General features: G+C 33.6%; 1 protein-coding gene across 1 annotated transcript in view; it reads right to left on the reverse strand.

Moving 5' to 3' along the window:
- Positions 1 to 23879, reverse strand: part of LOC148949172 (uncharacterized) — a 163487-nt gene that overhangs the window by 104582 nt on the left and 35026 nt on the right. Inside the window, exon 5 of the mRNA XM_089093216.1 lies at positions 18031 to 18225. Within this exon, the coding sequence (XP_088949342.1) occupies positions 18031 to 18225 (195 nt within the window). The remainder of the gene's footprint in view (positions 1 to 18030; positions 18226 to 23879) is intronic.

The following is a 23879-nucleotide window of genomic DNA, read 5'->3' on the forward strand; positions in this document are numbered from 1 at the left end:
CCGGACCCCAAAGGCCCTCCCCCCGGTCCGCCCCGGGCCCCCCCCCTCCCCCCGAGCCCCCCGCGCCCCCCCAGGCCCACCCCGCCCTCCCCCGGCCCTCCCCGGGCCCCCCCCCGGCAAATAGCTCTCCCACCCGAACTCAGGTGACCCATCCGCCCTCCCCTGGGCCTCACAGGTCCTCCAAGCTCCCACAGAGACCCCCGGCCCCCCACGGGGCCGCCCCCCCCCCCTCCCAGGACCCCCCAAAGAGTCGCCGCGCCCTTTTTTTTTTAATACTTTTTATGGCTTTATTATATCTTGTCTGAACAAGTTCCATTCATAATGTCATTCCTAAACCCATTTTCCAACCTCAAAGAGTCCCCTCCCCAATTCGTAAATACTTTCTTAAATTTTTTAACATGGTATTTTTTTAACTTTTTACGTATCTTAAAATGACATGAAATATGCTTACGGCTCTACCAATCGTACTCTGTGCTTGTTCATGGACACGACGCGGCTTTTCCACTGGTACTCTATGGTAGATTATCGACACTACCTAGTTTATTGCATGCATTAAATCAGTATTTTTTACGCAGTGGAAGGATCAACACACAATTCATATCTGTAAAAAGTGAAGATGAATTATTCGACGAAAGTATGTGCACATGAAAAAATCATTGTCGTGTTGAACGCTGATAAGGAGAAATACCTGAACTATGAAACGAGTGCAAGTGGAGATCTTATTGGCAATGTATGCATACGTTGTCATCACAGTGAGGAGTTAAATTCCTTTGGTGTACCCAAGAATTTCATTCGTGTAAACGGTGGATATGCAAGAGTATCATTACCAGAGAAATTAGTGCTCAAAGAGAATGCCAACTTAAAAATAATTGTCGATGATAGGGGACAACTCCTTGCTACGGCTTCGGGTAACACATTACCTGTTGATAAATCCTATCATCCTCTGTCCGGTATTAGCATTTCAAAGAGAACAAGAAAAAGACAAGCATACTCCTGCACCAACATCATAAATCATATCTTGTCAATGTGTCAAAACTGCCATCTATGTAAAAATAATGTGACAATAGACAGTGAAATCGCAGGCAGAATAAAAAGGACATTAGCAGACAATATCATCAATGAATATAAAGATGAATTGACGGACAGTGACGCGCAAGTGTACTAATAATGTGTAATAATGTATTTAACGTATTTTTATATTAATATTCTACATGTCATTATTTCATTAAAAATATTTTATGCATTATTTTGTTAAGTGTTCATTATTTTAGGGTATGCTATAACGTCAATCGTTCAAAATATCTATTAAAAAGGTCAGAGATGAAAGAAAAAGAATTTTTAGAGATAAAGATACTACTAGCAGGCTCAATGTTTCATAGAAGATAGAAAAGTTCAAGATCTCTTCTGAATTTTACCAAAGAACACATTTCACTTCTAATTTCACAAGAGAAAATAAAAAGCTTTCACTTCAGTTGTTTATTTCACAAAGACAAAAAAAAATTAAAGTTCACTTCTAAATTTTTATGTAGAAGATAGGAAAAGTTATACTCTGATTTTGATTATTTTCTATGAAGGTAAAAAGTTCTAGTTCATTTTTAAATTTTCTCAACAAAGTGAATAAAAGTTCAAGTTCTATTCTGAATTTTAACAAATAAAACACTTTAAATCTAATTTCTCAGAGAAAACAAAAATCTTAAGCTTCAGTTGTTTATTTCACACAGACATAAAGAAATTTAAATTTCAATTATAAATTTTTCGGTGGTAGATAGGAAAAGCAATACCGTACATATGAAATATTTTCACGGAAGATAAAAAGCTCTAGTTCAATTTAAAATTTTCTCAACGAAGTCAAGGAAAGTTCAAGTTCTCTTCTGAATTTTACCAAAGAACACGCTACAATTCTAAGTTCTCCAGAGAAAACAAAAATCTTCCACTTAAGTTCTCTATTTCACAATGACATAAAGAAATTTAAAGTTCAATTCAACTTTTTCGGTTGGAAGATAGAAAAGGTAATACCATACTTGTGAATATTTTCATGGAAGATAAAAAGTTATAGTTAAATTTAAAATTTTCTCAAAGAAGTTAAGGAGAGTTCAAGTTCTCTTCTGAATTTTACCAAAGAACACGCTACAATTCTAATTTCTCAGAGAAAACAAAAATCTTCCACTTCAGTTATTTATTTAACAAATACATAAAGAAATTTAAAGCTCAATTCTAAATTTTTCGGTGGTAGATAGGAAAAGCAATACCGTACTTGTGAATATTTTAACTTTATATAAATAGTTATAGTTCAATATAACATTTTCCAAATAAAGTTAAGTATATTTCAAGTTCTCTTCTGAATTTTACCAAAGAACACGCGACATTTCTCAATTATCCAGAGACCGATCTAATACACAACTTCAGTTATTTATTTATAACAGAGATAACGAAATTTAAAGTTCATTTCTAATTTTTCGGTTGGAAGATAGAAAAAGCAATAACTTACTTGTGAATATTTTCATTGAAGATAAAAAGTTATAGTTCAATTTAAAATTTTATCAACTAAGTTAAGTATAGTTCAAGTTCTCTTCTGAATTTTACCAAACAACACGCTACAATTCTAATTTCTCCAGAGAAATCAAAAATCTTCCACTTCAGTTCTTTATTTCACAAAGACATAAATAAATTTAAAGTTCATTTCTAATTTTTCGGTTTGAAGATAGAAAAAGTAATACCATACTTGTGAATATTTTCATTGAAGATAAAAAGTTCTAGTTCAATTTAAAATTTTCTCAAAAAAGTGAAGAAAAATTCAAGTTCTCTTCTGAATTTTACCAAAGAACACGCTACAATTCTAATGTCTCCAGAGACAACAAAAATCTTCCACTTCAGTTCATTATTTCACAAAGACATAAAGAAATTTTAAGTTCATTTCTAATTTTTCGGTTGGAAGATAGAAAAAGAAATACCATACTGGTGAATATTTTCATTGAATATAAAAATTTCTAATTCATTTTAAAATTTTCTAAAATAAGTTAAGAATATTTCAAGTTCTCTTCTGAATTTTACCAAAGAACACGCTACAATTCTAATTTCTCCAGAGAAAACAAAAATCTTCCACTTCAGTTGTTTATTTCACAAAGAGATAACGAAATTTAAAGTTCATTTCTAAATTTTTTTCGGTTGGAAGATAGAAAAAGAAATACCATACTTTTGAATATTTTCATGGAAGATGAAAAGTTCTAGTTCATTTTAATATTTTCTCAAAAAATTGAAGAAAAATTCAAGTTCTCTTCTGAATTTTACAAAAGAACACGCTACAATTCTAATTTCTCCAGAGACAATAAAAATCTTCCACTTCAGTTCTTTATTTCACAAAGACATAAAGAAATTTAAAGTTCATTTCTAATTTTTCGGTTGGAAGATAGAAAAAGCAATACCATACTTGTGAATATTTTCATGGAAGATAAAAAGTTCTAATTCATTTTAAAATTTTCTCAACAAAGTGAATAAAAATTCATGTTATCTTCTGAATTTTACCAAAGAACACGCTACAATTCTAATTTCTCCAGAGAAAAAATAAATCTTCCGCTTCAGTTGTTTATTTCACAAAGACATAAAGAAATTTAAAGTTCATTTCTAATTTTTCAGTTTGAAGATAGAAAAATCAATACCGTACTTATGAATATTTTCATGGAAGATAAAAAGTTCTATTTCAATTTAAAATTTTATCAAAAAAGTGAAGAAAAATTCATGTTCTCTTCTGAATTTTACCTAAGAACACGATACATTTCTAATTTCTCCAGAGAAAAAAAAAAACGTCATAGACATGTAATAATTTCTATTAGAGATAAAGAATTTTATATTTAATTTCTTATTTTTCGGTTTGAAGATGGAAAAATAAATACCATAATTGTGAATATTTTCATGGACTTAACAATTTAATCATTATTGAACTTATATTCTCATACGTACGCGCACGTACGTAGGCTAACCTAGCCTAACCTAACTTAATCTAACCTAACTTAATCTAACCTAACTTAATCTAACCTAACTTAATCTAACCTAACCTAACCTAATGATACACCTAACTTTTTGCCTGTCTCTCACCTAACCTAAGCTAACCTGTGACGCGTACGTGGGCTAACCTAACCTAACTTAACCTAACCTAATCTAACCTAACTTAATCTATCCTAACCTAACCTAACCATACTCGCAGGAAAAGGTTAGGTTAACTTATCATGAGAGCTCATGACAAGTTAATCTAACCTAACTTAAACATGTAGAAAAGAAAATTTTAAATTAAACTAGAACATTGTATTTTCCGTGAAAATATTCACAAGTATGGTATTAATTTTTCTATCTTCCACCGAAAAATTAGAATTGAACTTTAAATTTCTTTATGTCTTTGTGAAATAAAGAACTGAAGTGGAAGATTTATGTTGTCTCTGAGAAATTAGAATTTCAGCGTGTTCTTGGGTAAAGTTCAGAAGAGAACTTGAGCTTTTCTTCACTTCATTGAGAAAATTTTAAATTGAACTAGAACTTTTTATCTTCCGTGAAAATATTTCACATGTACGCTATTGCCTTTTCTATCTTCCACCGAAAAATTAGAAATGAACTTTAAATTTCTTTATGTCTTTGTGAAATATAGAAATTAAGTGGGGGGTTTTTATTTTCTCTGGAGAAATTAGAATTGAATTGTGTTCTTTGGTAAAATTCAGTAGAGAACTTGAACTTTTCTTCACTTCGTTGAGAAAATTTAAAATTAATCTAGAACTTTTTATTTCAGTGAAAATATTCACAAGTATGGTATTGCTTTTTTCTATCTTCCATCGAAAAAAATTTAGAAATGAACTTTAAATTTATTTATGTCTTTGTGAAATAAAGAACTCAAGTGGAAGATTTTGTTTTCTCTGACGAAATTAGAATTGAAGTGTGTTCTTTGGTAAAATTCAGAAGAGAACTTGAATTTTTCTTCACTTTGTTGAGAAAATTTTAAATTGAACTAGTACTTTTTATCTTCCATGAAAATATTCACAAGTAAGGTATTACTTTTTCTATCTTACAATCGAAAAATTAGAATTGAACTTTAAATTTCTTTATCTCTGTGTGAAATAAAGAACTGAAGTGGGTGATTTTAGATTTCTCTGGTGAAATTAGAATTGAAGTGCGTTCTTTGGTAAAATTCAGAAGAGAACTTGAATTTTTCTTAACTTTGTTGAGACAATTTTAAATTGAACTAGAACTTTTTATCTTACATGAAAATATTAACAAGTATGGTATTTCTTTTTCTATCTTCCAACCGAAAAATTATAAATTAACTATAAATTTATTTATGTCTTTGTTAAATAAAGAACTGAAGTGGAAGATTTTTGTTGTCTCTGGAGACCTTAGAATTGTAGCGTGTTCTTTGGTAAAATTCAGAAGAGAACAAGAATTTTTCTTCACTTCGTTGATAATTTTTTAAATTGAACTAGAACTTTTTATCTTCCATGAAAATATTCACAAGTATGGTATTGCTTTTTCTATCTTCCAACCGAAAAATTAGAAATGAACTTTAAATATCGGTATGTCTTTGTGAAATAAAGAACTGACGTGGAAGATTTTTGTTTTCTCTGGAGAAATTAGAATTGTAGAGTGTTCTTTTGTAAAATTTAGAATAGAACTTTAATTTTTCTTCACTTTGTTGAGAAAATTTTAAATTGTACTAGTACTTTTTATCTTCCATGAAAATATTCACAAGTATGGTATTACTTTTTCTATCTTCCAACAGAAAAATTAGAAATGAAGTTTAAATTTCGTTATCTCTTTGTGAAATAAAGAACTGAAGTTGGTGATTTTTGATTTCTATTGAGAAATGAGACTTGTAGAGTGTTCTTTTGTAAAATTCAGAATAGAACTTGAAATATACTTAACTTTTTTGATAAAATTTTAAAATGTAATAGAACTTTTTATCTTCCATGAAAATATTCATAATTAAGTTATTTCTATTTATATCTACCAACCTAAAAATTAGAAATGAAATTTAAATTTCTTTATCTCTTTTTGAAATAAAGAAATGAAGTGGGGGAGTTTAGCTTTATCTGGTGAAATTAGACTTGAAGTGAGTTCTTTGGTAAAATTCAGAAGAGAACTTTAATTTTTCTTAAATTTTTTGAGAAAATTTTAAATTGAACTAGAACTTTTTATCTTACATAAAAATATTCACAAGTAGGTTATTACTTTTTCTATCTTCCAACAGAAAAATTAGAAATGAACTTTAAATTTCTTTATCTCTTTGTGAAATATAGAACTGAAGAGTAAGATTTTTGTTTTCTATGGAGAAATTAGAATTGTATCGTGTTCTTTTGTAAAATTCATAAGAGAACTTGAATTTTTCTTCACTTTTTTGAGAAAATTTTAACATGAAATAGAAATTTTTATCTTCAATGAAAATATTTCACATGTACGGTATTACTTTTTCTATCTTCCAACTGAAAATTTAGAAATGAACTTTAAATTTCTTTATGTCTTTGTGAAATAAACAACTGAAGTGGAAGATTTATGTTTTCTCTGGAGAAATTAGAATTGTATCGTGTTCTTTGGTAAAATTCAGAAGAGAACATGAAAATTTCTTCACTTTTTTGAGAAAATTTTAAATTGAATTAGAACTTTATATCTTCCATGAAAATATTCACAAGTATGGTCTTGCTTTTTCTATATTCCAACCGAAAATTTATACATGAACTTTAAATTTAGTTATGTCTTTGTGAAATAAAGAACTGAAGTGGAAGATTTTTGTTTTCTCTGGAGAAATTAGAATTGTAGAGTGTTCTTTGGTAAAATTCAGAAGAGAACTTGAATTTTTCTTCACTTTTTTGAGAAAATTTTAAATTGAAATAGAACTTTTCATCTTCCATGAAAATATTAACAAGTATGGTATTGATTTTTATATCTTCCATCGAAAAAAATTTAGAAATGAAATTTAAATTTCTTTATCTCTTTGTTAAATAAACAAATGAAGTTGAAGATTTTTGTTTTCTCTGGAGAAATTAGAATTGTAGCGTGTTCTTTGGTAAAATTCAGAAGAGAACTTGAATTATTCTTCACTTTGTTGAGAAAATTTAAAAATGAACTAGAACTTTTTATCTTCCATGAAAATATTCACCAGTATGATATTACTTTTTCTATCTTCCAATCGAAAAATTAGAAATGAACTTTAAATTTCTTTATGTCTTTGTGAAATAAAGAAATGAAGTGTAAGATTTTTGTTTTCTCTGGAGAAATTAGAATTGTAGCGTGTTCTTTGGTAAAATTCAGAAGAGAACATGAATTTTTCTTAACTTTTTTGAGAACATTTTAAAATGAACTAGAACTTTTTATCTTCCATGAAAATATTCACCAGTATGGTATTTCTTTTTCTATCTTCCAAACGAAAAATGAGAATTGAACTTTAAATTTCTTTATGTCTTTGTGAAATAAAGAACTGAAGTTTAAGATTTTTGTTTTCTCTGGAGAACTTAGAATTGTAGCGTGTTGTTTGGTAAAATTCAGAAGAGAACTTGAAATATCCTTAACTTAGTTGAGAAAATTTTAAAATGAACTAGAACTTTTTATCTTCCATGAAAATATTCACAAGTATGGTATTGCTTTTTCTATCTTACAACCTAAAAATTAGAAATGAACTTTAAATTTCTTTATGTCTTTGTGAAATAAAGAACTGAAGTGGGAGATTTTAGCTTTCTCTGGATAAATTAGAATTGTATCGTGTTCTTTGGTAAAATTCAGAAGAGAACTTGAACTCTCCTTAACTTTATTGAGAAAATTTTAAAATGAATTAGAACTTTTTATCTTCCATGAAAATATTCACAAGTACGGTATTGCTTTTCCTATCTACCACCGAAAAATTTAGAATTGAGCTTTAAATTTCTTTATGTCTTTGTGAAATAAACAACTGAAGTGGAAGATTTTTGTTTTCTCTGAGAAATTAGAATTGTAGCGTGTTCTTTGGTAAAATTCAGAAGAGAACTTGAACTATCCTTAACTTCTTTGAGAAAATTTTAAATTGAATTAGTACTTTTTATCTTCCATGAAAATATTCACAAGTATGGTATTACCTTTTCTATCTTCCACCGAAAAAGTAGAATTGAACTTTAAATTTCTTTATGTCTTTGTGAAATAGAGAACTGAAGTGTAAGATTTTTGTTTTCTCTGGAGAAATGAGAATTGTAGCGTGTTATTTGGTAAAATTCAGAAGAGAACTTGAACTTTCCTTGACTTCGTTGAGAAAATTTTAAATTGAACTAGAGCTTTTTATCTTCCGTGAAAATATTTCATAAGTACGGTATTGCTTTTCCTATCGAAAACCGAAAAATTTAGAATTGAACTTTAAATTTCTTTATGTCTTTGTGAAATAAACAACTGAAGCGGAAGATTTTTGTTTTCTCTGAGAAATTAGAATTTTAGTGTTTTCTTTTGTAAACTTCAGATTAGAACATGAACTTTTATTCACTTTGTTGAGAAAATTTTAAATTGAATTAGAACTTTTTACCTTCATAGAAAATAATCAAAATCATAGTATAACTTTTTCTATCTTCCAACCGAAAAATTAGAAGTGAACTTTAAATTTCTTTATCTCTTTGTGAAATAAAGAACTGAAGTGAAAGCTTTTTATTTTCTCTGGTGAAATTAGAAGTGAAATGTGTTCTTTGGTAAAATTCAGAAGAGATCTTGAACTTTTCTATCTTCTATGAAAAATTGAGCCTGCTAGTAGTATCTTTATCTCTAAAAATTCTTTTTCTTTCATCTCTTACCTTTTTAATAGATATTCTGAACGATTGACGTTCTAGTATACCCTAAAATAATTAACACTTAACAAAATAATGCATAAAATATTTTTAATTAAATAATGACATGTAGAATATTAATATAAAAAAACTTTAAATACATTATTACACATTATTAGTACACTTGCGCGTCACTTTCCGTCAATTCATCTTTATATTCATTGATGATATTGTCTGCTAATGTCCTTTTTATTCTGCCTGCGATTTCACTGTCTATTGTCACATTATTTTTACATAGATGGCAGTTTTGACACATTGACAAGATATGATTTATGATGTTGGTGCAGGAGTATGCTTATCTTTTTCTTGTTCTCTTTGAAATGCTAATACCGGAAAGAGGATGATAGGATTTATCAACAGGTAATGTGTTACCAGAAGCCGTAGCAAGGAGTTGTCCCCTATCATCAACAATTATTTTTAAGTTGGCATTCTCTTTGAGCACTAATTTCTCTGGTAATGATACTCTTGCATATCCACCGTTTACACGAATGAAATTCTTGGGTACACCAAAGGAATTTAACTCCTCACTGTGATGACAACGTATGCATACATTGCCAATAAGATCTCCACTTGCACTCGTTTCATAGTTCAGGTATTTCTCCTTATCAGCGTTCAACACGACAATGATTTTTTCATGTGCGCATACTTTCGTCGAATAATTCATCTTCACTTTTTACAGATATGAATTGTGTGTTGATCCTTCCACTGCGTAAAAAATACTGATTTAATGCATGCAATAAACTAGGTAGTGTCGATAATCTACCATAGAGTACCAGTGGAAAAGCCGCGTCGTGTCCATGAACAAGCACAGAGTACGATTGGTAGAGCCGTAAGCATATTTAATGTAATTTTAAGATAAGTAAATAGTTAAAAAAATACCATTTTAAAAAATTTAATAATGTATTTACGAATTGGGGAGGGGACTCTTTGAGGTTGGAAAATGGGTTTAGGAATGACATTATGAATGGAACTTGTTCAGAAAAGATATAATAAAGCCATAAAAAGTATTAAAAAAAAATGGAGCGGGGCCTCTTTGGGGGGTCCAGGGAGGGTGTTTGGGAGGACCCTTGGGGGGCCGGTTGGCTCTTTGGGAGCTTGGGGGACCTTTGAGGACCCTGGGAGGGCCTTTGGGACACCGTTGGTCCGGTGGGAGCTCGATGGGCCGTGGGGGGGCCCGGGGAGGGCCTTGGGAGGGGGGGGGGGGCCGGGGGGGGGGCGGGGGGCTCGGGGGGAGCGGGGGGGCCCTGGGAGGACCGGGGGGAGGGCCTTTGGGGTCCGGGTGCCCATTGGGGATCCGGGTGCCCTTTGAGGACCAGAGGAGGGTCTTTGAGGGTCTGAGGAGGGCGTTTGGGGGGGGGGGCTGGGGCTCTGGGAGCTTGGGGGACCTTTGAGGACAGGGGGCTTCCTTCGGGGTTGGGGTAGGAGGATTGGGACCCTTTGGGGTTGGGTTAGAGGACCTCACAACACTGTTCAAATGAAACTTGTGTATTATAACGACCACACTCAAAACCTCCTCCAAAATCTCTTCAAAAATCTTCTTTTAAAATGTCTCTATCTGTTTCGCCGAAATAGTTCCATAACCTGTCTAAAACGGTTTCGCCCAAATAATCCCTAAACGCAAATTCAGCGTGTTCCTTTGTTATTGGCATCTCTGTGCTAATGCATTTCAAATTAATATGAAACCTTCTCGCGCGCGAAAACAATTCATCGCTAAGATGTTTCTTGCCTAATTGTTTCCATGGCCTGTGGTTATTAATATCCTTTGGAGTTCGACCAGTAGAACTGTTCCCGAGGCAAAGACATTAATGATTTTGGATCTATTCCTGGAGAAATGTTTCTAGGCGAAAATTTTTAAAGTCTGACAGATGATGTCATTGATTGATTGATCTGTCGAGAAAGGGAAAATTAATTTGTTGTTTCTAAGGGGAATTATTGATTCACGATAGGTGAATTGAGGTCGACAGCACAGGTGCTACTCGTGACAGGACCACGTGGTTTATGGTTTTCCAAGTGAGAAAGTTCCTGTTTTTCCATTCTCACTGACAAAAACCATAAAACAGTCATGAATTGCTGTTGACATCCATGAAAGTGAGAAAATTCCTGTTTTTTCATTCTCACTGACAAAAACCATAAACCACGTGGTTCTCGTGTCAATATATGGTGTTAAAAAAAGTTGTAGGTGGCAGCAGGGGTGAGCAGTGGTGCCTTTAGGGTCACTTCTACTCATATAGTATTAGTTATTGGGAAGTATGCAGACGTTTTCAGGGGAGATTTTTTCTGGTAGTGGGGGGAGGGGTGGTGGTTCGGGGGTTATGTGGGAGGATCTTTCCATGGAGAAGTCTTTATGGGGAAAGGGACATTGCTATGAAGGGGGCGCCGGATTCCCAGCATTATTTAAAAAAAAAGATCAGAATTTAAATTAAAAAAAAAACAAGTTTTTCAACTGAAAGTAAGGAACAGCATCAAAACTTAAAACGAACAGAAAATATTACGTATAAGATTGGGTTCGCCCCCTAGTCAATACCTCGCTCTTTACACCAGACATTTTTTAGTATTTTCATAAGACCTACTTATTCTGATAAGTAGCCGTTTGCATTACAGGGGTAATATTTAAATGATTGGGAAAGATTTTAGTCTTTAACTTAAAGAGTGAGATATTGCGTAGGGGGAAAACCCCCTAATATACGTATTAAAATTATATGAATATAGAAGTTCGTTACGTAAGTTAATTCGTAAGTTACGTATATTTATTACTAATAAAAACGTTCGTAAATAAAAAGCAACTTTCGAGGAGTCATTTACCCAAATAAAAGTAAAATTAATATGCATATTTTGTTTTAATTATTCATGTACGGTGAGCCAAAGTCAAAACCTGCATTAATTCAAAAGGGTTCAAAAATTAAATAAAAAAAAACAAGTTTTTTTTAACTGAAAGTAAGGAGCGATGTTAAAACTTAAAACGAACAGAAATTATTCCGTATATGAAAGGGGCTGTCCCCTCCTCGACACCTCGCTCTTTACGCTAAAGTTTGACTTTCTCACAATTCTACTTTTTAAACAATAAAAAACTTTAGCATAAAGAGCCAGGCGTTGAGGAGGGGACAGCCCCTTTCATATACGGAATAATTTCTGTTCGTTTTAAGTGTCGCTCCTTACTTTCAGTTAAAAAAAACTTGTTTTTTTTTATTTAATGTTAACAAAGAGCTGCTACACTGCCATTTCCTGCACAACTGGCAGCTGATACTTAACAACTGGGAAGCAGCTAAGTATTTTAACGAAACCAATGAAATTGCAGTCGTAATGGAGTATCACATGAATGAAAATCCTCAAACTAGCTCAAAGGTGCGATTTAAATTAAATAAGGAATATAACTAAAACATTCATCATCGTGGCCTGATGTTTCAAATGTTTTTTCTTCTTTTTGGACTTTTTTAGTGTAAATTTGGTAACTAAAATAAGAGTCACAAACCTCAAACAGTCTAAGAGAAAAATTCAAGGTCAAAATCGGTAGGTCAGGAAGTATCCTGACAGGGAAGAGGTAGATATTTGTTAGAATGCATCCAAAAACAGAGAAATCCAGATTTTAAATAAAATATAACCTGTAACTAGAAATAGGAAAAAGAGTATCTTACAAAAACTGTACATTTGCAATTGGAAACATAAAAATATATAACGAATACAAGTCATAGTTAGAATACAAAGCTACTGTATAATTTAATATTCAATTAAAATATTTGCTGAAAAGAAGTGCTAATAAACAGAAAAGAAACCGCATTCGATTTGTTTCATCTGTATTTCATTTACAAGTTAACCAAATTTGTGGTTTACACTATCTCTTAATCTTTCAGTACACTTACTTATCAATATATCTTTCCAAAATTTGGCTTAAAAATAAAATATCAGTTATTATGAGTACATTTAGAAGCAAAATTCAAGGTGGCTCATTTTGTATGCATTACCAGACATTAAGCAACAAAACTGTAACAGTTCAATGACCCTCTATTCCCTTCATTTCTTTATCATCCTAAAGCCTAACCCGTTCCATTTTGGGACAAGGGAGCATACACATTTATTACCCTGAAGACATAGTTTAATGTGTTGCTCCGCACCTGTGACCCATGGCTCACAGTTGTTGCAACAGTCAATGGACCTTAGAACCGGAGGCCTAGTTACTATTTGATTTCGCAACTCCCCATAGCATTAGCATAATCTGCCTAGTTGTACTATTCTTGAGACTCTTTCTTCTACCCCGAATTTAAGTTCCAACAAACGGGCCTAATCCGTGATGCTCAAGTACCAATATCATCAATTACAATAAGACTGAAGTTTTAAGGATGTGCTCATTGGTAAGAAAAAAAAGTAATAGCTCTAGAAAAGTCTGGAGCACACTCGACCTTAGGTAAGAATGCCCTTTGCATCTCAATTGTCTAAAAAGAATAGGGACATCCCAGAAACAGATACGCCAATTAGCCGATTTTTCCCATTTTTTTGTAAATTGACGTTACATGGGAAATAAAATTTAATTATAATATCCTTTCATTAGTAATAAGCTTCAATGTGGGTGCTGTAGAGTGATAGCTTCCCTCCTACTGCAGAAAAAATGTTTTCTCTTTAACATAGAAGATGCTTACCTACACAAAAGGTGCCGCTTGAATTAAAACTATTGAAAGTTGTATGGTTTGATATGATATTTATGAATATTGAAAGTGGACTGCAAGATCGTCAGTGGACTGCAGAAAATATCTTACGAAGAACGTCTGCACAACCTCAAACTCTCTAAACTCACCTACAGAAGAAGACACAGGGATACAAATTTCACTAATAAGATTATAAAAAAAATGCCCTCCCCGGTCTCCTCCTCCCCCCCCCCTTTTCCAAGTATAACATAACTAGAGAATGTTCAGACAATCTTGCAAAGCAATACTGTACCACAAGAGAGAAAACATTTCTTCAGTCAGAGAATATCTAATCTATGGAGTCAGCTATCAAAGGATTGGCTGAATCAACAACTTCAAATTTAATGTTAACAAAGAGCAGCTACACTGGCAGTTTCTGCACAACTGGCAGCTGATATTTAACAACTGGGAGGCAGCTCAGTATTTTAATGGAACCAATGAAATTGCAGTCATCCCGGAGTACCACACAAATGAAAATCCCTAAACTAGCTCCAAGGTGTGATTTAACATAAATAAGAGATATAACTATAAACATTCATCCTCGATTCCTAATGTTTCAAATGTTTTTTCTTCTTTTTGGACTTTTTTAGTGTAAATTTTGGAAATTAAAATAAAACTGAATTACCCACCTCAAACAGTCTAAGAGAAAAATCCAAGGTCAAAAGCGCTAGGTCAGGAAGTATCCTGACTGGGAAGAGGTAGATTTTTGTTAGAATGCAGCCGAAAACTGAGAAATCGAGATTTTAACTAAAAAAATAACCAGCAACTAGAAATAGCAAAAAGAATATTTTAAAACAATTGTGCATTTGCACTTCGAAACATAAAAATAAATAACGAATACAAGTCATGGTTAGCATATAAAGCTACCGAATAATTTAATATTCGGGAATTGTATGATATAGCCCCGATCACTCAAGTTGTTCATCCATTGACAAATTATAGAGCCGGTTTTTTTTTCGTTAGTGTCTTTGTGATTAGCGTGAGACAAGACAAAAGAGAAGCGATAAAATAGAAGGGAAATATATAATTTGGGCTTAATATTTGCACATTAGGGGGGGGGGGGTAAAGCATTTGGACGGTGTCAATTAAAAAAAAAATTCTTACTTTATAATATGCAGAACAATTCTACCTAACACATTAGGCATGCAGACCCGCTATACTTTAAACCCCTCCCCCCTAATGTGTAAATATATAGCCCAAATTTGTTTCTAAAATATTATATTTTTATCATAATTAGGTATATTTCATTAGGATTGAGCATCAGAGAAACAGGTTCTACTTAGATGAAAAATATTAGATCGGGGCTATATCATGCAAGTACCTAATATTCACTTAAAAATATTTGCTGAAAAGAAGTGCTAACAAACAGAAAAAAAATCGTGTTCGATTTGTTTCTTCTTTTATTTTATTTCCAAGTTATCCAAATGTGTAGTTTACACTGTTTCTTCATGTTTCAGTACACTTACTTATCAATATTTTTTCCAAAATTTGGCTTAGAATAAAATATGAATTGTTATGTGTACATTAATAAACACAATTCTAGGTGGCTCATCATACATGCATTACCAGCACTTCAGTAACAAAATTGTAACAGTTCAATGACGCTCTTTTCCCTTCATTTTTTTATCATCCTTAAGTCTAACCCTTTCCATTTCTTTCTACAAACAATAAGAAAACTTTCAACTAGGCGGCTCATTATGCATACATCACAAGCACTTCAGCAACAAAATTCCAATAATTAATAACTCTATTTTTCCTCCATTTTTCTATCATACTAAAATCTCTCCCCTTCTGTTTCTTTTTACGCGTAATAGAGAAACTTTCAAATAAGTGGCTCAAATTCTAGACGACTGGACATACATACGTTACAAGCCCCTTAAGCAACAATACTGTAACATTAACAGTTCAATAAAGCTCTTTTTCTACCATTTCTCTATCATCCTAAAATCTCTCCCCTTCTGTTTCTTTTTACGCGTAATAGAGAAACTTTCAAATAAGTGGCTCAAATTCTAGACGACCCGACATGCATACGTTACAAGCCCCTTAAGCAACAAAAAAGTAATATTAACAGCTCAATAACGCTCTTTTTCTACCATTTCTCTATCATCCTAAAATATCTCCAAATTCTAGACTGCTCGTAATGCATACGTTACAAGCCCCTTAAGCAACAAAACTGTAACATTAACAGCTCAATAAAGCTCTTTTTCCACCATTTCTTTGTCATCCTAAAACCTGACCCGTTCAATTTCTTTTTCACAGAATAAATAAACTTTCAAATAGGCGGCTAATAATGTGTACATTAGAAAGGCTTAAACAACAAAATTGCAACAGTTCAATAACGCTATGTTTCATCATTTCTCTATTGTTCTAAAATCTATCCCGCTTTTTGCTTTTTACATATAAAAACGAAACTTTAAACTGAGTGGCTCAAATTCTAGGCAGCTCATTATTCTCTCACCACAAGTATTTAAGCAAGAAAATTGCAACAGTTCAATAACGCTCTTTTTCCTTCATTCTCTGCCATCCTAGACTCTCTCCTCTTTTGTTCCTTTTTAAACGTAATTAAGGATCTTTCAACTAGGCGGCTCATTATGCCTACATTACAAGCACTTGAGCAATAAGATTGCAACAGTTCAATAACACTCTTTTTCCTTCATTCTCAACCATCCTAAAATCTCTCCTCTTTTGTTCATTTTAAAACGTAATTAAGGAACTTTCAACTAAGCGGCTCATTATGCATACATCATAAGCACTTAAGCAACAAAATTGCAACAGTTCAATAACAGTATTTTCCCTTCATTCACTATCATCCAAAAATCTCTCCCATTATATTGATAAAGAAACTTTCTACATCCCAATAAAATAAAAAATATCTCGAGTACAGCATAAGACATAATTAAACAAGGACAGTAGTTGAAAAGCAAGAATTATGGTATCGTTGGAAACGAAGGATATGACATAATTAAAGGTATGCTATAATTGGATATCAGAAGTTTAAATCCCTGGTGTAACTGGGTTTTCCTTAGAAACATGGGACTATTCAATTTTGAATAAAGTAGTCATGTCGACTTCACAAAAAACGATAGAAGAATTGACATGTGCAATACCAACGTTGCCTGGCTACAATATTTAATGCGATTTTTTTTCTTTTTTGCATAAGAGTTTAATTCTAGAAGCCAAAAATTATTAATCAAAATAAAACCATGGCTTACAATGATGCAGTCGGAGAGTATCTAGACAAAGTTGAAAATATGTATTTAATTAAGTGTTAATAACAGTATTAAAACTAAAAATATGTCGATCAAGGGTGCCAATTCACGGAAATGCAGAGTAAGGCAAGCATTTTTTTCTGATTTTTTATGAAGATACAAAATAAATTGTTTTTCAAAATCTAGTGGAGGGGGTCCCCTGTCTCTCCTCCCAATTGGTGCTCCCTGATACAGATACAAAAAAAGCTTTGAGGAAAATGGGATTAATGGAGATAAAAAAAAAATGTTAGTTGTATTTAGGTAATTTTTGCCTTTTGATGACACTTATTCTAGATTATTAACAATAAATAAACTATACCAACATGAGTTTACTTCCAAGTATATTCAACTAATGTGTATTAGTTTCAACTATATGCTTGTATCTTTTGTTGGAGTCAGCAAAGCATTTCTTAAAAAATTGCTAATGATTGTGCACAAAATTGTAACGCATCTCTAACTAGACTTGAGTAACAAATGTTGCACATATATCATTTCACGAAAAAAGGACAAAATATAAAATATCTCTGAACATATTGAAATGGGCACCCAAAAGAACTTTTACTACCTCGTCAGGTAGTATATATACCAGACTTTAGAGCTCATTTTAAAAGTTGTATCACATTTTCTGACAGAAAGAGTTGCTTGACAAGTCGATGTCAGCGACCCCAAGTATTTTGATACCAGAGTCTCATCCCTCTTGGCACTACATGAAGACATGCTCAAACTACTTCCTTAAAGTACCTTTCCATTAAGTCAAATCACCAAGGAGCTTACATATTAATTATTCAAAGTGGAGCTGCAAAGAGCCTACTACCCAAGAAACACTTTTTTTCAACACTACACTTTATTAAACAGTACCTTGACTACGGAGCATTCATGGAAAAAACTTAACTAATTCCTTTAAAACAGCGGTCAATGAATATATGCAATTTGAGATCACTAGCCACACACCAGGTCCTTCGAATGATCCCGAGCCGTGAACTGTCAAACAAAAGGAGATTTAACAAATGTTAAATCTTCCCCCCTTTATCATCCTTACCAAATATAAGGGTTTGATGTGGTGGGAATCGAAACCTTAGTTGTAGCCTCAAATATTCTGCTTTACGAGCTTCACCCCCCTTGTGTCCCTAAGAAAAAGTCCCCTGGACCGTAAATCCTATATCCCCTTTTTGTTCACCTTTAAAAACTAGATAGAGAGATTTTTGCTCGTTCCGAGCAGGCCTATCCGGTAAATCTGGGTTTTTTCATCTACAGAAATTTAATAATTACTGCAAAGTTATAAAACAAAAAACTTACTTGAAACCATTTAAAACCTTCCTCCCAGGATATGTGTAGGTAAGAAATTAGAAAAGATGCCACAACATGACGCATGTAATTGTTCATCCATCCAACTTGCCATAATTGCTGCATTGCAGCATCTACTAAAGGGTATCCCGTCTCGCCTTTTTGCCAAGCACCAAGACTCACTTTATTTTTGCTCCATCTTTGAAACTTTAAAAAAAGGTAAAGAGGTCCCTTAAATTGCAATTTAGAAAAGAGGAATACATGTGTCTAAAAACTAAAATCCATGAATGAATAACATTATTACCATTACTTACCGTAATTACCATATCTACCACAATCAACTTGGACAATGGGAAACAGCAATACAACAGAATATACTAAAAAATAGAAAAAAAACTCGAAAAAAAATAATAACTACGTTTTAAAATGCTTACAAGCTCTCAAAACATCTCAGAGGCTTCTGTGGACTTGCTGAGCCCCATTAAAAGCCGCGCTATTTTTAATGTTTAGGATTTTAAAAAAAGTCAAGGATGAATCAATTAAAAACAAAATTAAATTTCATAATACAATATCTTGTTTTTCTTTGACGTATTACAACCTAGCCTGTAATATTCATTCAAAGTTTATGATCTAATAGGACCTTTCATTTAACCCCTTTAGATTTCAGCGCCTTTCCCTGGGAAATACGGTACTAAAAGTTCTCCGTTAATTTAGAATTTAGTATGACACGGCAAAGAAAATGAACTTTTAAAAAAATATTTAAGGAGACTTGGTCACTGTTTATCATTTTTTAAACCAGCGTCTTAAAGTTTTCAAACGATGAGTTGCTTCATAAAGAGAAAACGATGAACATGTTTAATCCTTAACCTACAAAAATCATAATTTTACTTGTTTGAAAAACTATATTCTGTCTGAAGCAAGTAGAAGACCGAATATTATCGTCCAGTCCTTTCTTTTATATTTTATGACAATATGTTGACAGCATATTTGTACAAAATACCCCAAACTGGTTAACCAGTTCGACCCCCCCCCCCTCCGCCTTTTTTTCCGACTCTCAAAAAGTAGCAAAAATGCATATAAAAAAATTTGTGTTGCGTTTTGTAAAGTTTTTTGTAACCCTCCCCCCCCCCCCGAGAAAAATCCTGTATACTGCCCCAGCAGGGAGCCTTAAGATTTGTCAGATACTTGTATCCTCAGTTATTGAGGCAGCCAGCATAAAATCTTTCAAATTCCCGCCCTTGCATGAAAAGCTCCACGTCGCAAATACTTCTTGAAGCAAATAGCAGCGCATTTGAAACTCATTAGAGGTGAGTTTCTCTCTGAACAGCAAACAATGCTGCTTTTCTCATTGAAAAATGCTGCTGCTTTCAATGAACAGATGAGAATACTGCTGCCCTCAACTGAACGATGTTTCTGCTTTCATTGAACACTGCGCTGACTATAATTCTTTTTCTCCTGTTATAATCAGAATGGACACGCAGTGTGCCACAAATTAGCGGGAATATATATGTTGATCAAACAATGCAGCGTCTTTCGTTACACAAGCTTTCGTTACACATTCAAAGGATTCTGGCAAATTTCATTTTCTTTAAGGAGCCAAGGTGCTGTACAAGGTGTTGTAAATGGACAGGTGGCACTTAAAGCAACGATCACAATAATCTGAGGGACAAGGAACCTTAATAAGAGTGATTAAATAAAAACTAAAAGGAATTTAATATCAAATGTCAGAAAAATTGCGGGGAGGGGCATCTGCCCCCCTGCCCGGGCCTAGAACCGCAACTGGAAGAGTGGAATCGAAGTGGAATCAAGAGTCCTGACTCTTGACATATATATAAATTTTATTTATGACTGATTTTAATCTCTTGACCTTGAAGCATCACTTGCTACTTTAAATTTTTGATGTTCCTGGTTTTTTTTTTAGTTTTCTCTTGTTGTTTCTTTTTTTATTGATCCTTGTTTTGCTTTTTCTATTTTTTTACATTTACATGCTCACGTTAGCTCCAGCTACTGTAGTGAATAAATATATTCCATTTTATAAGAAGGAGGGATGTAATGAAACAAAGGAAGTGTTTTGGAAAATTAATCCAACGCTGACTAAACACGTACTTCGGCTAAAAAGGTCGTAGATAAGAATCGTGACTGAAGCTAGAACAGGAATTTCGTGCTTTGGGAAGTCCTTTGCCCTTATTGGGAGGCCGATTCCCCATTTTAAAGAAATGTAAGATGGCCGTGGAAGCAAGGAGACATCTAGTAGAAGAATGTCCAGCAAGGAGTAGATATCGGCTGAACATTTTTATGAGTTAAATGTTAAGCTGAAGGAATATTAGGGCTAGGAGGAATCCGACAGTTGGCAAAGTATACGATAAGAGTGGGGAGGGGGAGCAGATGTTTGGTTTCTCCTACCAAAAAAAAATTTCGGCAGTGTGGAGGCAACGGCCTGTGAGGCCTGAGCCACTACAGCATCACCGGTTGATAAAAAAAAAGACGAGATTTATCGTGAACCAACTTAGTTGTTGATTTTATTGGCGCACTTATTCCCTCCTTCCAAAAAGATTCGGTCAAAATTTTGAAATAGACATCTTGTTCAAAACAGTCTAAAGCTCAAATAACTATGCTTATGGGGATGACATAACACACCACAGCTTTAGAAAGGGATACTGAACGCAATAAAATACACTTTATGAGATGTGGTTGTCAGAGTGACGTATCAATATCCAAGGAATGGCTGAGGGTATTAAGCTGAAAATTTCAGGGAACGTTGAGGGGGTATTGAAGAGCTACCAGGTGCAACCATCCTCTCTTGCCTTTTTTAGATGCTCCCTTCCCTCAGTACTAATCAAAATTTTGAAAAAAAAATTTGTTCAAAACAGGCAAAAGATCTAGTAACTATGTCTCCAGAAATACAATGCCTCCCAAAGGCCCCAGGGCAAGGATTGCAAATTATTCAGTTTGCCTTTTTTTACATCCGGGGTTAACTAATAGGAAAAGAGAGGATGTTTGACTCTATGTGTGTTAGAAAAGACTAAAGATATTAAGATAGAACTTCGGGGGGGGGAGGGCATATTAAGCTCAAAAGATACTATGTGTATCAAGTTTATCAAAAAGCCGTATCTGCAATATCTCAAGAACGGCTGTGGGCATTGAGTTTAAACTTTCTGGGCATGTTAAGGAGGATCTTAAAAAGGGATCAGAGGGCAACTAGTCCCCCTAAGTTCCCTTTTTAGCTGCCCTCCCACCAAAGATACCTGATCAAGATTTTGTAAAAAACCATCTTATTCAAAATAGTCCAAAAGTCAAATAACTATACATCTGGGTATAACATAACCCCCCGCAGACCCTGGGACAAGCGTTGTAAGTTCTATAATTTTCCCACTGTTCATATAAAAAGGCTAAGAGTATTAACTTTTTAAAATATTTAGGGGGATTAAAATAAATCAAAACACACTATATACAGGGGGATTGTCAAAAGGGCATAACAGTAATATCTAAGTCAAAGTGATGTTTTTTCAACATTAAAATTTCAAACTTCAACATCCCCCTGAAGATTCCCTGAAAGTAGACACAAGTACATGTAGTAGCAATTACAGGCAGTCGCAGTCACAGTTTTAAGTTGTCGCAGTTGGAAGTAGTCACAGTTGCAATCGCAACCAGTCTCATTTGCATCTGCAATAGTAGTAGTAGTAATGGCGTTCAAAGTTTCAAGTTCATATCCTTTCCTGTTCCTAAAAAATTGCAGATACGCATTTTTTACAACTTGGTTACAGATAGTTTTGATTTAGCTCAGCATACCCCTCAACATTTCCCGAAATTTTGCTTCAGTACCCTTAGCCTTTTCGGACACACCCGGGATCCAAACATCCCTCCCCATTCCTAAAGATAAATCCTGCATGTAGAAGGACAAATTGTGTAATTTGTAATACTTGCCCCGGGAGATAGGAGGGGGGCATGGCATCCTCTGAGCCATAGCTATTAAATGTTGCTACATTTTGAATAGAATGGCTTTTCAAGACCCATATCAGGGTTATAGTGTACACTGTTATATCAGTGTACAGAGGGGAGTTCTTAAAGGGCAAAAAGTTCTTAAAGACTTAAAGGGCAAGATGGGAGGGGGTGGTTACCCTCCTTTTCTTATCAAAATCCCTCTCAACATGCCTTTCACGCTCCAACTTAATACCCTTAGCCGTTCCTTAGATATTGCTGTTATGTCCATTTGACAACCCCCTGCATATAGTGTGTTTATTTTGTTCGTTTGCATTATTTCTGTAAATTTTCCTCATCAACTATCGGTTCATACAAAGTCAAATAAAGGCCAAATAAAGTCAATCAGAAAAAAAAGAAGCAAAATCATTTTATAGAGCAGCATTTTGGAGACTCCGCCCATAAGTCGTGTATATAGTTAAGGGCCATATCTGGCCACATTAAGGAGCTGAGGTACATTTTAGAGTATTAGTATTTTTAGAATCCGCATTAAAACACACAGTGAGTGTTATGTTCATTTTTTAGCTACGGTACCAACTGAAGCGTGCAAAAAATGTACTGTCATTGGTGAAAAATAATGTAGAAACAAATAATGTAACAGTTTGCTTTTCGTCTTCAGATGTGAAATCTATCTCCAACTTTCGTAAGTAAGATTACACCATACAAGGCAACGGTAAAATCAGTACAACGGTACAAGGCAACGGTACAAAAAATAAATACGGTAAAATCTTGTGTACAAAAAATAAATAATAAAACGATCGAAAATAGAACACTTTCATTTCTGTCTTTGGATGTGTCTTTGAATTGAAAAGTAAAATTGACAGGTTCTCGTAATAATTCCTAGAACTCGAAATTCACCATTACTTGGAAATGATCATTATCCCTTTTGATATCACGTATGATCATTATCCCTTTTGATATCACGTTCAGGCTCTATTAAATCGTAGCTTTGACAGATAATATTCCATAATACATAATGTCGACGACAATTTTAGGACTCAGTCTTCATTTTTGGAAGAAAAAAAACTCTTAAACCTTGAATTGTTTGAGTTAATCCTGCTAATGTATTTTGTATTTCTTTTTCTTTTCATGTCGTTTTTTACTTCATGAATTGAACTTAGAAAAAAAAATCAGAAAAGTGTTTGTTTTTACAGTTCGGAAATTCGCTGTATTACTTCAATTATATTTTCCAGAATGTATTTAGAGCATAAATTTGGGCTTACAAAATTGATTTTAATTCTACCTGCCACCTCATCCCCTTTTCAAAATTCTGACATCTCGAAACTTGGAAAGGTTTTTGTTAGGTGGTCAATATTAGATGCTAAATAGAGGTTGCCACTAGTGTTGGATGATAGAGGAGACGGGCCAGAGAGGTACTGAGGTTCCCCCTTTGCTCTTTAAGTGAAGCAACTTAAATAAATTACGTCGTTTGTCGTTATGTACCCACAAGCAACCAAATCGTTTTTGTTCTCATGCCACTGGAAATCCCCTGCAATCAGGGCTGGACTGGGGAAGAAAACCTTCTGGTATTACCGAAATGGGCTTTTATGCTGAACAAGATTGGACCAGACCTGTGGGCCGTAATCTCCATATTACATCTCCCCTTGCGAAAGATATCTTAACAATGTAGGGGTCGCTCCCTACTCCAAAGCTCCTTAACGACTCCAAAATCAAAATTGATTTCGATTTCTAAAAGTAAAAGATTCTCTCTTTTACTTTTCAATTCGAAAACACATTTCACATCCAAAAACAGAAATGGGAGTGTTCCATTTTTGATCGTTTTACTTCATTTTATTATTTCTTTTTTGTATGCTAGATTTCACCGTTGCCTCATATGGTGTACTCTTACTTACAAAATTCGGAGATAGATTTCATATCTGAAG

This window comes from Artemia sp. Qi Xiang Cuo, chromosome 8 (assembly GCF_049724085.1).
Source record: "Artemia sp. Qi Xiang Cuo chromosome 8, ASM4972408v1, whole genome shotgun sequence".
In the NCBI taxonomy this organism is placed as follows: Eukaryota; Metazoa; Arthropoda; class Branchiopoda; order Anostraca; family Artemiidae; genus Artemia; species Artemia sp. Qi Xiang Cuo.